This window comes from Episyrphus balteatus, chromosome 2 (genome assembly GCF_945859705.1).
Source record: "Episyrphus balteatus chromosome 2, idEpiBalt1.1, whole genome shotgun sequence".
NCBI classification, from domain to species: Eukaryota; Metazoa; Arthropoda; class Insecta; order Diptera; family Syrphidae; genus Episyrphus; species Episyrphus balteatus.
In genome coordinates, this window is record NC_079135.1 from 120,291,745 (window position 1) to 120,305,954 (window position 14,210).

Consider the following 14,210-nt stretch of genomic DNA (forward strand, 5'->3'; position numbering starts at 1 on the left):
CCCAATTTATTCAACTTTTTATGAAACAGAAGAGACGTCAAAATTGTGCTAATTTAAAAAATTAATCCATGAAATAGCGTAATAAGAGGTCTAAAAGTGTGTTACTAATTTGGATTTTTTATTATTATTTTCAAAATTTGTGATTTTTTTTATGGAATTTGAATATTTGAGTTCTAAATCTAAGATCCTATACTTGTTTGGCCTGAATTTAGCCAAATTTCTAGCTTATATACTATTTTGAAAAAGAAAATTCAATTTAAAGGCTTATTCTGCCCGCCATTTTGGAGCCGCCATTTTGATTTAAAAAAAGTTCGCAGCTTGTTCGCATTCTTCATACTAATATCCTTCAGTGTACCAAATTTCATAACATTTAGTCAATACGTTGACCCAAAAATGTGTGTCAACGCGAGTGCCATCGTACCAGTCAACGCAATGACAGCAGTTTCCGTTGGCGGTCACACGACGTGACACTCTTGGTGTCCCAACGCATTGATCGATTTCGTTGACTGTGTAATCATAGCTTTAAGCCTTGACCACATCGGAAGGGTATGCGGTAGCGGTACGGGTAATTGTGTGAAAAAATTGATATTTTAAAAAGTAGGTACAGGTACATATGTATATAATTTTTAAGAATTACACAACTATTTAAATAATTCACATAATGCGACTCTTAAAATCCCATACATGATGAGCTGAGCGTGTATAATGGGTATAAACAAAAAAAATTATTAGCGGTTTTATAATCGGGTGATAAGATTTCTGATTAAAGATAATAATCTGAATTGGTTAGTTTATTATGTAATCATCTGAGTCTCATCGGCTTCATGAAGTTTTCTTTTTCATTTGCTTGCATGAGATTGAGTTTATCAAAACTCCAACAGTACCTCAGATCATACGGAAAGAAATCGATTGAATTCACGCCTGCAGTAAGGAAATCAATAGCCTTAAAATAAAACAAAAAATAAAGCAAACAAATGAAAAATTAGTCTATAGAGCTTTGTTAGTTGTGTGTGTTTAAAGTTAAAACATATTGAAACGTATTAAGTTATGGAATATTATGTTTTTTCTTAATAATAAAAAGCCAATAAAAAAGATTCATAAGAACAAAATATAAAATGATCATTTACACAAAACTAAATATGTCATTTGAATTCTTGTATAAAAAGGATTAAAAAAAATCGACATAATCTTTTAATAATTTTTTAAACATACAATTTTCTAACAACAAAAATTTTTTTAATATTATTCCACAAAAAGGAAATTTCGATAAAATTTATCAATCCGTTTTCATAAAATGTATTTTTAAAAAAATTTAAATACTTTTTAAGTATCCAAAAAATTGTTTTTTTTTTTGAAAATTTTGTAAAATTTTAATATTAGGATTATCTAAACGTTTTAGTATAAAATGGCTGAAATCGACTTGGTGGTTAACAAGAAATTCATAAATCAAAAAAAGCGTTTTATGGAAGGTACCGTTAAAAACGATTCAAAAAATATTTTTTTATTAGAAAGTTGGGTCATATTTGTAAAATTAGACACAAAAATTGTAATTGAAATCGTAAGATCCGTTTTTGGAAAAAAAGTAACTTTTCTATTTCCGTTACTTTTGGTCCTAAAAAAAATTTCAATTTGTCCTCTATTGAATCACTCAAAACTGTTTCCTACCAAAAAATGCAAAAAATGATTACATTCAAAATGTTAACATCCATAACAATGCAGTTTTTAAGTTGTGTTTTTTCTTATTTTTTAATCTTTCTATTAAAAAAAAATTTTCTAGATCCCAAACACAGAGCTCGTTAAGATGGTTAAAACAAATCTATACACAATTTTAATTATTACACTCAACTTTACTACATTTGCTGTTCCATTAGATTGGTGGGAAGATGCATCACTTTACCAGATCTATCCAAGATCTTGGAAAGATAGTGACGGCAATGGAATTGGAGACTTAAAAGGTAATAATAGAATTTATGGAGGTTTCGAAAACAAAACAAAAAATATTTTTATCATTAAAGGAATAACCGAAAATCTTGGTTATATCAAAAAAATTGGCATGACGGCAACTTGGCTATCGCCAATTTTCAAATCACCCATGGCTGATAATGGTTATGATATTACCAATTTCACCGAAATCGATCCAATCTTTGGAACAATGGACGATTTTGATGCTTTAATAAAGAAATCCAAAGAAATTGGTATTAAAATAATTTTGGATTTTGTGCCAAATCATTCGAGTGATGAATGTGAATGGTTCCAAAAGTCAGTCAATCGAGAAGATGGATACGATGATTTTTATGTTTGGGCTGATGGCTTGGATGATCCGAAAAATCCATTAGGACAAAAATTACCTCCATCCAATTGGGTACTTGTTCTTTTTGAAAAAAAAAATACTTCAAAACTTGTGCAATTTTATCAAAATACTCTCAGGTCAGTTTACTTGGAGGACCAATGTGGAAGTGGAACAAAAAACGTCATCAATTCTATCTCCACCATTTTTTGAACCAACAACCTGATTTCAATTTCAGAAATGAAATAGTTCACGAAAAAATGTTTGAAATTATGAAATTCTGGCTCGATCGTGGTGTTGATGGTTTTCGAATAGATGCTGCTTCACTAATGTACGAAAAAGTATTTGAAAATGGAACGTATCCTGATGAAGATCGAAATACTGTTACCTACACTCAGAATCAGTATGAAACTGTACAGTTGTTGTACGATTGGAGGAAATTTTTGGACATTTATCAAAAAGAAAATGGTGGAGATACAAGGTATGGGAATGCCTTAAAATTTTGTAAATTGATTTGGTACTAAATTTATTTTAGATTCTTGCTTGCTGAAGCATACTCACCGATTTCATGGCTTGATAAGATCATTGGCAATAGAACAAAAAAGGGTGTTCATAGTGCATTCAATTTTGCATTATTAGAATTGAATAAAACTGCAAATGCAAGGAATGTAGAAAACCTGGTCGATTCGTGGATGAATGTCATGTGGAAGAAGCATCAAATAGCCAATTGGGTGGTAGGTTTTCTTTATACTTTTTTTTTTTACTTTTCGTAAAGGAAATATGTACCAATTTTTGATTTTAGACTAGCAACCATGATAGAGACAGAATTACAGAAAAAGTTGGTCAAAACAAAACAGATTTAATGTATTTCTTGGTTACTGGTTTACCCGGTATAACTATCACTTATTACGTAAGTCTTTTTTTTTCATGTCTTGAATACCTTTTTAATACCTTTTTAATACCTTTTTAATACCTTTTCCATACCTTTTTAATACCTTTTTAATGCCTTTTTAATACCTTTTTGAGTAAGTACCTACTCTTAATTTGTAATTTGTATAGGGTGAAGAAATTGGAATGTCAAATGGTGATATTTGCACAAATTGCTCTAAACATTTAAAGCGTAATAATGAAAGGACTCCTTTCCAATGGAACAACAGTACATCAGCTGGATTCTCATTGTCGAACAATACCTGGTTACCAGTTAATAATAATTACAAAAATGTTAACGTACAAAATCAATTAGCTTCGGAAAAAAGTCCTTTGAGAATTTTCATAGCATTGCAGAAATTAAAAGAAACACGTGCATTCAAATCATTCAAGGACAAAAATGGTTTTAGTTATAATTCTGTTAATGATAATGTTTTTCAAATTATTCGGTAAGTAAAATATTGTGGAATGTCTTTTTTCAAGAATCACGAATTTAAATAGTTTGCTGTTATTATATAGTCGATCATCAGATGAAGAATATCGTTTCTTGATCAATTTCGGTGATAATGAAGAAGATATTGGAAGTTTTTTAAGTTTAGAAGAAAATAGCCAAAACAATTTAATGGAATACAGAGTTGTTAGCAGAAACTCTCCGCATGCGATTGGGTAACATTTTAAAAACAACATTATTTTTCAACATTTAAATATTTTTGTTTTTTATTTTATTTTTTATAGAGATACTGTAAAATTGACAGATATTATACTAATGCCATTTGAAGGAATTGCTTTGAGAAGAGTTTACAAAGACTAAAGAAAACGTTACTTTAACTAATTTGTCTAATATGTTAAATATCCAAGTTTAAGAGAAAATGATAACCGTTAAAATGTTTTTTTTTTAATTGTTTTTTTTTTTATTTTTTACTCCATCAATCGATCTCATTTACCTCCAAATGCAAATTTTTTTTCGAATGCATTAGAAACATTGCATATTTGCAAGATAAAAACATTGCATACTTACTTATAAGTAAAAAATATTGCATACTAACAAGAGAAAACGTTGCATACTTATAAGAACTTTTTGAAACTTTCTAATGACTTTCAAACAAATTTGAAAAAAGCCTTTCTTTGTTATTGAAGTTTACAAGGCTTCTTTTAAACACTTCTTGGAAGTCTTATAGGGACCTTCTTTTTTTTTAAATCGTTGACTTGCGTTAGCAAGCTATAAACTAAACCTATACAAACTATAGCTTCTCGAATCGAAACACATTGGACCTTATGCCAGAAAAAGTGACGCGAGTCATTCTTGAAAAGCAAAGCAAGTCATTTTTCAAAAGTGACGCGATTTATTTCTCAAAAGTGTAAAGCGTCATTTTTGAAAAGTGACAAGCGACATTTCCGAAAAGTGGCGCACGCAATATTTAGAAATTGACGTGAGTCATTTTTAAAAAGTGGAGCACGTTATTTTTAAAAAGTGACTACTATCATTTTTGAAAATTGACTAGCGTCATTTTTTGAAAAGTGACTAGCGTCATTTCTGAAAAGTGACGCACGCAATTTTTAGAATTTGACGCGCGTCATTTTTGAATAGTGAAACGCGTAATTGTAACAAAGTGATACGAGTCATTTTTAAAAAATTACTAACATAATTTTTGAAAAATGTGACGCACGCAATTTTAAGAAATTAACACGCGTCATTTTTGAAAAGTAACGTGCGTCAAATTGGGAAAGTCACGTGCCTCATTTTTAAAAAGTAACGCACAACATTTTTTAAAGTGACGCGTGTCATTTTTGAAAAGGGACCAGCCAACTTCATTTGAAATCAAATTTTTGAAAGTGATGCACGTCATTTTATAAAAGTGACGCACGTTATTTTTAAAAAGTAACGAGTGTCATTTTTGTAAAGTGAAACACGTTTTTTTCGAAAATTGAGCTGAGTAATTAAGTTTTGATTTGATTATTACTCAATCTCTAATCCGAAAATCGATACAATCCGAAAATACCGTTACACTATTGTGGTTGTTTTTGCATCTGATCAGACCATTTTGTAAATCATAGTAAGAAAACAAAAAACTGATAACATCCCTGGTTTGAATGCACTTTTAAGTTAGCATATCATTTTGAGTTTCATTTTTTTTTTTTTTTTATTGAAAATGCCCTTAAGCTGACATTTGCAGAACTGGAACTCGAACTCTCTTATTCCTTTCGTGCATTGCACATTTCATTCGAAAGAATGTTAGCAAAAGATATTGCCTAGGGAATCAGTTTATAATGTGGAATGTAAACGAATATGCCTCTTCTACTATTTATATATAATATGGACGGAGGAGTTTTGTGCCTTTGTTAAGAAGAAAAAGAGAGAGGATTATCGACATAAAATCGTTTTGGTGGAAGTTTGCGTTCCAAACCAGAATATCCTTGAGGGAATATCCCTCTGCGCCGCCATCTGGGGTTTTTTTTTATTATAATATACTTACTCTACGCATATACAGTATAATAATGAATTTCTTAACTTTTGTAGAAACTCTCTCCATTGTAGTCGTTTGAAATCGTTATCCGAATATTTTGAATTATTTCCTTATCCGGATCCGACGAAACGACAACGAGCGAGAACAACTTATATACAAAGGGCTATACACGTTTATGGCTTTGTGTTATTTTTGTCGTGAATATTTAAAGTTTAGAACTGAGAGAGAAAAAGAGAAGGTTTATAATATGATTTGCCAGAAAATCTACATATATAGTAGGAAAAGGTATGAGGAATGTTTGTTTATATGTAATTAAGGACTTATTGAAGTTAAACACTTTGAAGCCTTAGGGAACACATTTGTGTTGTGTTAAAGCTTAGTTTTTGGAATTTCTCCTGATTATTATCAACACACAGTACTTGAACCTTCAAAGGTTTTCTGTTATAAGAATATATGTATATATTTTTTTGTATTAAGAGAAATTCTTTTATATTTCATTAGACGATGAAAAATACAAAGGAAATATTTTAATCCCTTAGGTGTTATCAATTGTTTGGGTAAGTATCTGATACTGACTTTAAATTAAATTTTTACACTTTATTTATGAATGGGGAAAAAGCCAGAAGGGCATTCTTCTTCAATTGACCCTTAAACTTTATAAAGAATAATCGAGAAAGTTCAAAAAGTTTTATTAGATGGGAAAAGGAAGTAGTTAGCTGATAATATCTTAATGGCAAAATATTATTAATTGAACCTGATAAATATTGAAAAGGAAATAGAAAAGGATGACCTTTTTTTAATGAAGGTAATCGTTTTTTTTTTTTCAAAAAAAAAAGGCTTTAGAGTTCAGAGAATTTACGTCTTACGTCAACTAGATTTAAATTACATCACACTCCTTCCAAAGTAAAACAGAAAAAAAAAATGCATTGCTAATAATAAAAAAGATCAATAGAAGATTGGATCCGAATAGTTAATTTCTCAGTTCTTATGATTGATTTCGACGTAAAATTTAAGCAGCAGTAAATTAGGTGGGAAAGTTTAAAGTACTTCAAAATCATATTTTTTAGTTTTTCTTACCACGTAAAAATAGTGGAATTAGGCAGAGGTGATAGTTAATAAAACCAAGAAAAAAAAATTGTTTTTAGCAGGGTTGTAAAAAATAATTTTTTTTAACCCTCTGTAGGCACACCTCTTTTTTGTGACGTGATAGGCACACGGGTGCGAATTTGGTTTATACTTTTTCATTCCACTAGAACTTTTTTCGGTCACAATATTTTATAGAGAATCAAGTATGAAATTGATGTAGAATATTCCGAAGAATTCCAATATTGTATTCTCAATTCCTAAAAAAAAATATTTTCACCCTTATAAAGAGACTTTTTTGTGACCACTTTTTTTAAAAATCGTAATTTTTTTATTTTTGTCCTGCCAAATTCGCAACCGTGTGCCGACAGAGGGTTAATGTAGGTATTTTTTTTTCCATTACAAATTAAAAAAAAAATATTTATAGCAAATACAAAAATTTTGTATTAAAAAAATATTTTTATTGCAACTGAAAAATATTTGCATTGAAAACAAAATTTGTATAGCAAACGCAAATATTTTGCATTAAAAAACAAATTTTCTGCATTGATACAAAAATTCAATGCAAAATGTGTGCCTTAAATATTTTTTTAATATAGTCAAAATTGTAAGAAATTAGACGAATAAAAACAAAATACTTAAGGCACACATTTTGCATTGAATTTTTGTATCAATGCAGAAAATTCTTATTTGCAATAAAAGTTTTTTTTTTAATACTTTTATTTGCAATACAAATTTTGTTTTAAATGCAAATATTTTTCATTTGCAATAAGACTTTTTTATAATGCAAAATTTTTAAATTGCAACAAATATATTTCTTTGATGCTAATTTTTTGCATTTGCAATAAATATTTAATTTTTTTTTTTAATTTTAAATGCATTTTTTCAATTGATATTTTTAAATTTCTAGTTTATAGAATCTATAGCTCTATCACAATTGTTTTTCAACGTACATATTTTTTACTAGTACTAGTGTTGTTTTTTTAAGCTCGCTCCATACGGCCCCCATTTTTTGAAAAAAAAAATACCAAAATGGCCCCTCTTTCCTTAAACCTACAGTTTTTGATGCTAGAATTATAAACAAAACAAACTGTAGATTTGAATTACTTAGTTTTGGTTAATTGTCAAAATCCAATATTGAATTATTTTTTTTAGAAATCTATCAATCTTTTATGTAGTGGAAGGACCCTGCAAATAGTTATTTATTTTCAAATTAACAAACCAATTTCATTAATTTAGTTGACTTGTCACATTACTTACCAATTAATAAAAAAAACCTATTTAAATAGATTTAAATTTAAGATAATCAACATAAAAGTCTTTTGCTTGTCCTTATTATGTCAGTCAAAGACAATTTCCTCCTCGCAACCCTCAGATTTGACTTTAATTAAGTGATTTATCTGCATTTAATGTACTTCTTCAATAGCAGAAGAAGAAGTTATTTTTTGCTACTGTTATTGCTGTTGAAGTTGTTGTCATTATTTCTTCTTCTTCCTGTCAAAGTCTTTAAATGACAGATTGTCTCGTTAAATTGTACACAAAAACAAAACAAGAAAAAACAACAATAAATGAAACCATCGAAGGACACCCGATTTAGAACGTCAAAATGAAAACGAAATTTCTTTACTATAGAAGCAAAAAAATGTTAAAGTTGATTTTTCTTTTCGTTTATAATTCTCTTTGTTTTATGATTCTTTAGATGATTTCTCTTTATTTCGTTTGTTTTATATTCATATAAAATTATAATTCGTTATCGTTGAAAAAAGTTATTTTTAAATGTCATTCAATTCACAGGGAGAGAAGACATTTCTTGATTTATGTGCTAGACGTTTTTGACAGTTATATTTATGTTAGGTACATGGTCTAAATAAAAATTAAAATTGGTAATTGAGGACAGACTGGATTAGTAAATATAGGTTAACAACAGTACTGAACAATATTAGAGGAACTTAATAAAAGGAAATTTTTTATAATCCAAATAGAACCTTTTGAAAATCTTGAGTGGATGAAAAATCGTTTATTAATCATAAACTCGCTAGTCGCAATTTCTTAGAATTTAATTGTTGGAATTGAATGTATATCCTTAAAAGTTGCTAATTTTTTCAATCATATCGACACATTTTTCCAGTTTGATAATATACTTACATACCTACACTTTAAGAGTTGGTATTATTATGCTATTTAGTAAGTTAACATTTTGACAATATGCCTTACACTTGTAATCAAACCAAATTTGGAGTTACACATAATATTGTTGTCAATTTTGTTTTCCATTTCGGTTGATATACTCAATTGATAATTTCTGTTCAAATGAAATAGATAATAGGAAACCTTTAAACTTTTAAGAAATATCAGCGAAACTAGTTGCGAATTTAAAAAAAAAAAATAAAATAACTTTCATCGATTAGGATTTTAAAATATTTTAACTTGCAAAGCATATAATCACTTTAAATTGGGAGCGGGTCAAAATTCTGACTTCAAAATTCTGATTTACAAAATTCTGCTTTTTTCAAGAAAATTCTGTTTTTCAAAATTCTACTTTTCAAAATTCTGCCAGCATTTTTTTAACAAAAAAATTCTTCTAATTCTGCTTTTTTTCCATAGCATATGAGTTTACTACCCCAAAATACATCTCATTAATGTTTTCTTAGGTTAGTAGGTATTTTCTTAACTGCTTGCTGTAGTGTCCGACCGAAGCTTCGGTTTCGGCCGGATTCGGCCAAAAAAACAACATTCGGCCAAACCTTCGGCTTCGTCCATTTTAGGCCGAAGTTTTGGCCGAAGCCTAGGAATCTGTTTATTATATGGAGCATCGTACTAGGCACCGGAAAAAATGTCAATTTTTTAAATTTTTCAATACCGAAGAAAAAATTGCAATCATTTCTTCGGTAGGTATTCAAAAATTTTAAAACACATGTGTGTCATCATAAATAAATAAATATAAATAATATTTTTTTCCATTTGGCAAGAAGAATTCTTGACTTTTTTCAACCTTAGGCTTCGGCCGAAGATTTTCTTTCAGCCTAATAATTCGGCTTAGGCTTCGGCTTCGACTGAAAATCGACCTTGGGACACTAGCTTGCTGTTTAACCATCACATAATAACCATTATAATTAACTATAAATAATTTTCAAACTGCTTAGAGTACTGACTTTCTTATAACTCACATCTATACGAGTATACCGTGTTGAAAACCAATTGAAGAAACGATGTTGTGTGATAATAATCCAGTCAAATAATGGTTTAACCTCGGAATGAGTGTTAAATGAAATTTTTTGCTCAATATCTTCCTTTTGCCATTCTATAACATATCTCAAAAGATTAGAAAAATCTCATGTCCGCTTGTCGCGATTTCAAGGTCAAATCGCGAAATGGACATTTTCAAAATTAGCAAAAATAGTCTATGGTATTATATACACATATGATACATGATTTCAAGGTATTTTTTAATGCTGATTCCAAAAAATCTAAAATCAAGGCAATCTGACTTCTCTGGAAAAAGTTATACGTGTTTTTCATCTTTCAACCCATATTATTATAACAGTTGCTAACTTACTACCGAAAAACCCTTAAAAGTAATGGTAGCGGAATCATATTTTGCATGAGGGTTTTCATATCCATTATCTTTAAGAACCAAAACAATGCAATGCAAAAAAAAACATTTATATCTATGACAAAACGGTATTTTTTGAGAAAAGGGGAAATTTTGGGATGTGCACTAAAAAACATCCTGGTACAATCTTGGAATAAGTGCTAATAGGCTAATTTTTTTGTTTCTATCTTTGTTTGGATATTCTATAACTTACGTCAAAAATCTAAAAAATCTCATGTCCGCAAGTTCTAATTTTCCAGGTTAAACTAAGTTAGGTGCAGATTTAAAAAAAATAATAAGAAAACTTTAGATTCTTATATGTATACCAACATAACAAATATCATTTCAAGGTATTTTTTAACGCTGATTCCAACAAAACCCACAAACAAATCAATATGACCATCCCTGAAAAGTAATGTACCTTATTCATGTTGATCTGACACAAATATCTGAAGAGTAGTTTTTTCAATTTTTTCAAATCTGCACCTTATCTTCAAACCAAGAAAATTAAGACTTGCGGACATGAGATTTTTTTTAGATTTTTGAGGGTAGTTAAAGAATATCCAAACAAAGATTAAAATGAAAAAATTAGCCTATTAGCACTTATTCCTAAGATGAACAAGAATCTTCTTTAGTGCATATCCTAAAATGGAGGGGCAACTCCATCAAAAAATACCATTATTTCTTAGGTATATATATTTATTTATATATTTATTTAATAGATTGTTTTGATTTTTAATAATGATGGATTCTAAAATCTTCATGAAAAACTTGGTTCCGCTACCATAACTTGTAAGGGTTTTTCGGCAATAAGTTTGCAACTGTTATAATAATATGAGTTGACAGATGAAAAACAGGTATAACTTTTTCCAGAGAAGTCAGATTGTCTTGATTTTAGATTTTTTGGAATCAGCATTAAAAAATACCTTGAAATCATGTATCACATGTGTATATAATACAATAGCCTATTTTTGCTAATTTTGAAAATGTCCATTTCGCGATTTGACCTTGAAATCGCGACAAGCGGACATGAGATTTTTCTAGACTTTTGAGATATGTTATAGAATGGCAAAAGGAAGATATTGAGCAAAAAAAATTTCTATTAACATTCATTCCGAGATTTACCCCTTTTTTCTCCTTATTTGACTGTATTATAAAGTATATTCCTTTTCTTATTTAATGTTTTGAATATCAATTTTTATTTGACTAATTAAATAATAGCTGTGCTTTATTTTCCTCGTGATCCAGATCAGATCATTGTTTTTATTAGCTTTACAACAAAAGCAGAATTTTGTTTTGTTATTGTTTTGCAAATAAATACAATGATCTGATCTGGATCACGAGGAAAATAAAACACAGCTAATGTTCAATTATTATTTTTCGAAGATATTTACCATAAAAACCTTTTCTCAATATTATTAAATTTATGGATTTATCAAAAAAATATGAATATTACAAAAAATTGAAAAATTACTGTAACTAACCCGACAAACAATTTTGGTTCTATAAAACTTTACAGATGCAATTGTTGCATCTGTAAAGCATTATAGAATCAAAATTGTTAGTAGGGAAGTAATCTCAAATAGGCAGCAAATTCTGCTAGAAGATGATTTTACGAAATTCTGCCAAATATTAAAAAATGATTTGGAAAATGTTAAAAAGCTCGCGCTTTTTAACATTTTCCAAATCCTTTTTTTAATTTTGGGCAGAATTTTCTAAAACAGAATTATGAAAAGCAGAATTTTGAAAGCAGAATTTTGAAAAACAGAATTTTAAAAAGCAGAATTTTGAAAGCAGAATTTTGACAAAAGAATTTTTACCCCCGCAGAATTTTAACCCAAACCCCTTTAAATTATGTAGTTAATTTTTTAAAATAAAAATTTTAGTCGAATTTTATCTGGGCTATGTTTTCTTTTTTTTATTTTAAAAACTTTTGTATATTAATTTCGAAAATTCTGAATTTATCCAGATTTTTTTTTTAAGTACGAAATAATCAGTTTTTCTGTAAGAAACAAAAATTAACTACAACTAATTAAAAGTTCCAAAAGTGAAAACCATCAAAAAGATTCAATATTCATATAGTGTCAAGTGTGGAATTAGAATCTTATAAAAATGTACCTATTTTTAACTTCTAGAGTTTTCCTACAAATACAAAAAAAATAAACTGAAAACAAATAAGAAGCCTTTCTTCAAAGTTATCTTTTAATTTAAAATCCATCTATGAATCTTCAAGAAACTTCTCTTCGATTTATTCAATTTTAGGCAAGAGTTTGTTCTCTCCTTGAAATACAAAATAAAAAAAAAAACTGTCATAAAAATATAATACATTTTGAGCACTTGGCAAAGAAATAGCTAACTCAGCATTACATTTTTATATAAAGTGGATACTCAATTGATGCAATTGACCTGAATGTGGTATTCGTGTAGGGACATACTATGTTCTCATAGATAGATATACATCCTTGTACTTCATCTCCTTGGTTTGTATCGTCAAAATGAGTATCCTCAAATAATATACAATGACGTATCCATCTCTTGATGCACATCATCTTTATGGGATAGCTTCAAAAAGTTTGTTATTTTGATGCTACCTCATACGAAAAAAGAACACACAAATATAGGTTAGTTTAGATAGCTTGTTATATTTGTAGGGTGACCAAATGTCTTTATGTTTTGTCAGTGCAACAATTCTATTATCATCCGAAGATTTATAGGAACCAAATAAAAAAACAAAACCGACAAACTTTACGCTGTTTTAAAATTTTATAGTTTAGATAAAACATACTCAATCCATTCTTTTTCTTGCAATTACATTTTTAGTGTAGGGTAAACAGGGGTAAAACGGAAAGATGAAATTTGGGCTAAGATCTAAACGCAAAGTCGTAAAGAACTGATTTTTTTGCTATAGATAGATGAGACTAATTTAAGAATAACTGCATTTAAGAAAAAATTCTAAAAAATTTTGAAACTAAGCTATAACGTTTTGTTTGAACGTTGTATACGTGTTGGGGCTATGACAAAATGATGATCTTCGGTAAAGGAAATTTTTTTTGACAATTCTAAAGATGCCAGGTGAAAGATAAGGGAAAAAAAATTAGGCGTCTGATACGGATTTTTTTCCAACACTCTGCGTTTCGAAATATGAATTTTTCAAAAACACCTTGTTTTTTAGGGGTATTTTTGGGTAATTTTTGATTTTTAGCTTTTTTTTTTTTGAGCGTTCAAAAAATCTCAAACTTATAGGACATGTAGGGTTTGGCTTTATGTATACATGTGCAAAAAATTGAAATCGTTTAGTGAGTTTTGACTGAAAAACGGAAGAAACACGTTTTTTGACCGTTTTTAACCGATTTTCGTCGTTTTTTTTTATCTTTTTTTCTTTAATAGATACAGGAATAAAGTACATAGCGCAATGATAGACCATGACTACGACTATATGTGAGCGAAGTTTCCATCATTTTCGTTTTGAGATAACGGTAAAATTTTATAACTTTTGACCAAGAGCAGATAGAAATTTTATTAATTATTATGAGCATCCTGATAAAAACTTCTAACTTCTCTTGTAAGCATTTTGAAAATGAGATTGATAAGTCATATGAAAGGTGAAATAATAAGCTTTTACATGGTATAAAATTTTTTATAGGTTGTCAAACAAAAAAATTGATTCCATAGCGTGAGAACATAAAAATAAATGTTTTTTTTTGTTGCTTTTTTTAATGAAATTTGATCGAGTTCAAAAAATTCTACCTCTTTTTGTAGATGTCTCATAGACCTGATCGATATATATATTTTGCGCTAAGATAATAAGCTTTCAGATGGTATACAATTTTGTACAGGTTGTTAGGGAAAAAAAATG

General features: G+C 28.8%; 1 protein-coding gene across 1 annotated transcript; it reads left to right on the plus strand.

Annotated features, from left to right (window-relative positions):
• The first annotated feature begins 1,801 nt into the window (after positions 1-1,801).
• LOC129909687 (maltase A2-like) lies at positions 1,802-4,025 on the plus strand. The gene is made up of 8 exons (XM_055986761.1): positions 1,802-1,955; positions 2,016-2,362; positions 2,428-2,768; positions 2,823-3,021; positions 3,090-3,197; positions 3,347-3,663; positions 3,734-3,880; positions 3,950-4,025. The coding sequence occupies exons 1-8, from the start codon at positions 1,802-1,804 to the stop codon at positions 4,023-4,025; spliced, it is 1,689 nt and encodes a 562-aa protein (XP_055842736.1).
• Positions 4,026-14,210: the final 10,185 nt, after the last annotated feature.

What these genes read in the sequence shown, in the direction of transcription:
- LOC129909687 (XM_055986761.1), top strand. Translation starts at nt 1,802, where the DNA reads ATGGTTAAAACAAATCTATACACAATTTTAATTATTACACTCAACTTT. An exon ending in ATCAAATAGCCAATTGGGTG is followed by an intron (nt 3,022 to 3,089) that starts GTAGGTTTTCTT and finishes TTTTGATTTTAG; the next exon opens with ACTAGCAACCATGATAGAGA. An exon ending in AATGTTTTTCAAATTATTCG is followed by an intron (nt 3,664 to 3,733) that starts GTAAGTAAAATA and finishes GTTATTATATAG; the next exon opens with TCGATCATCAGATGAAGAAT.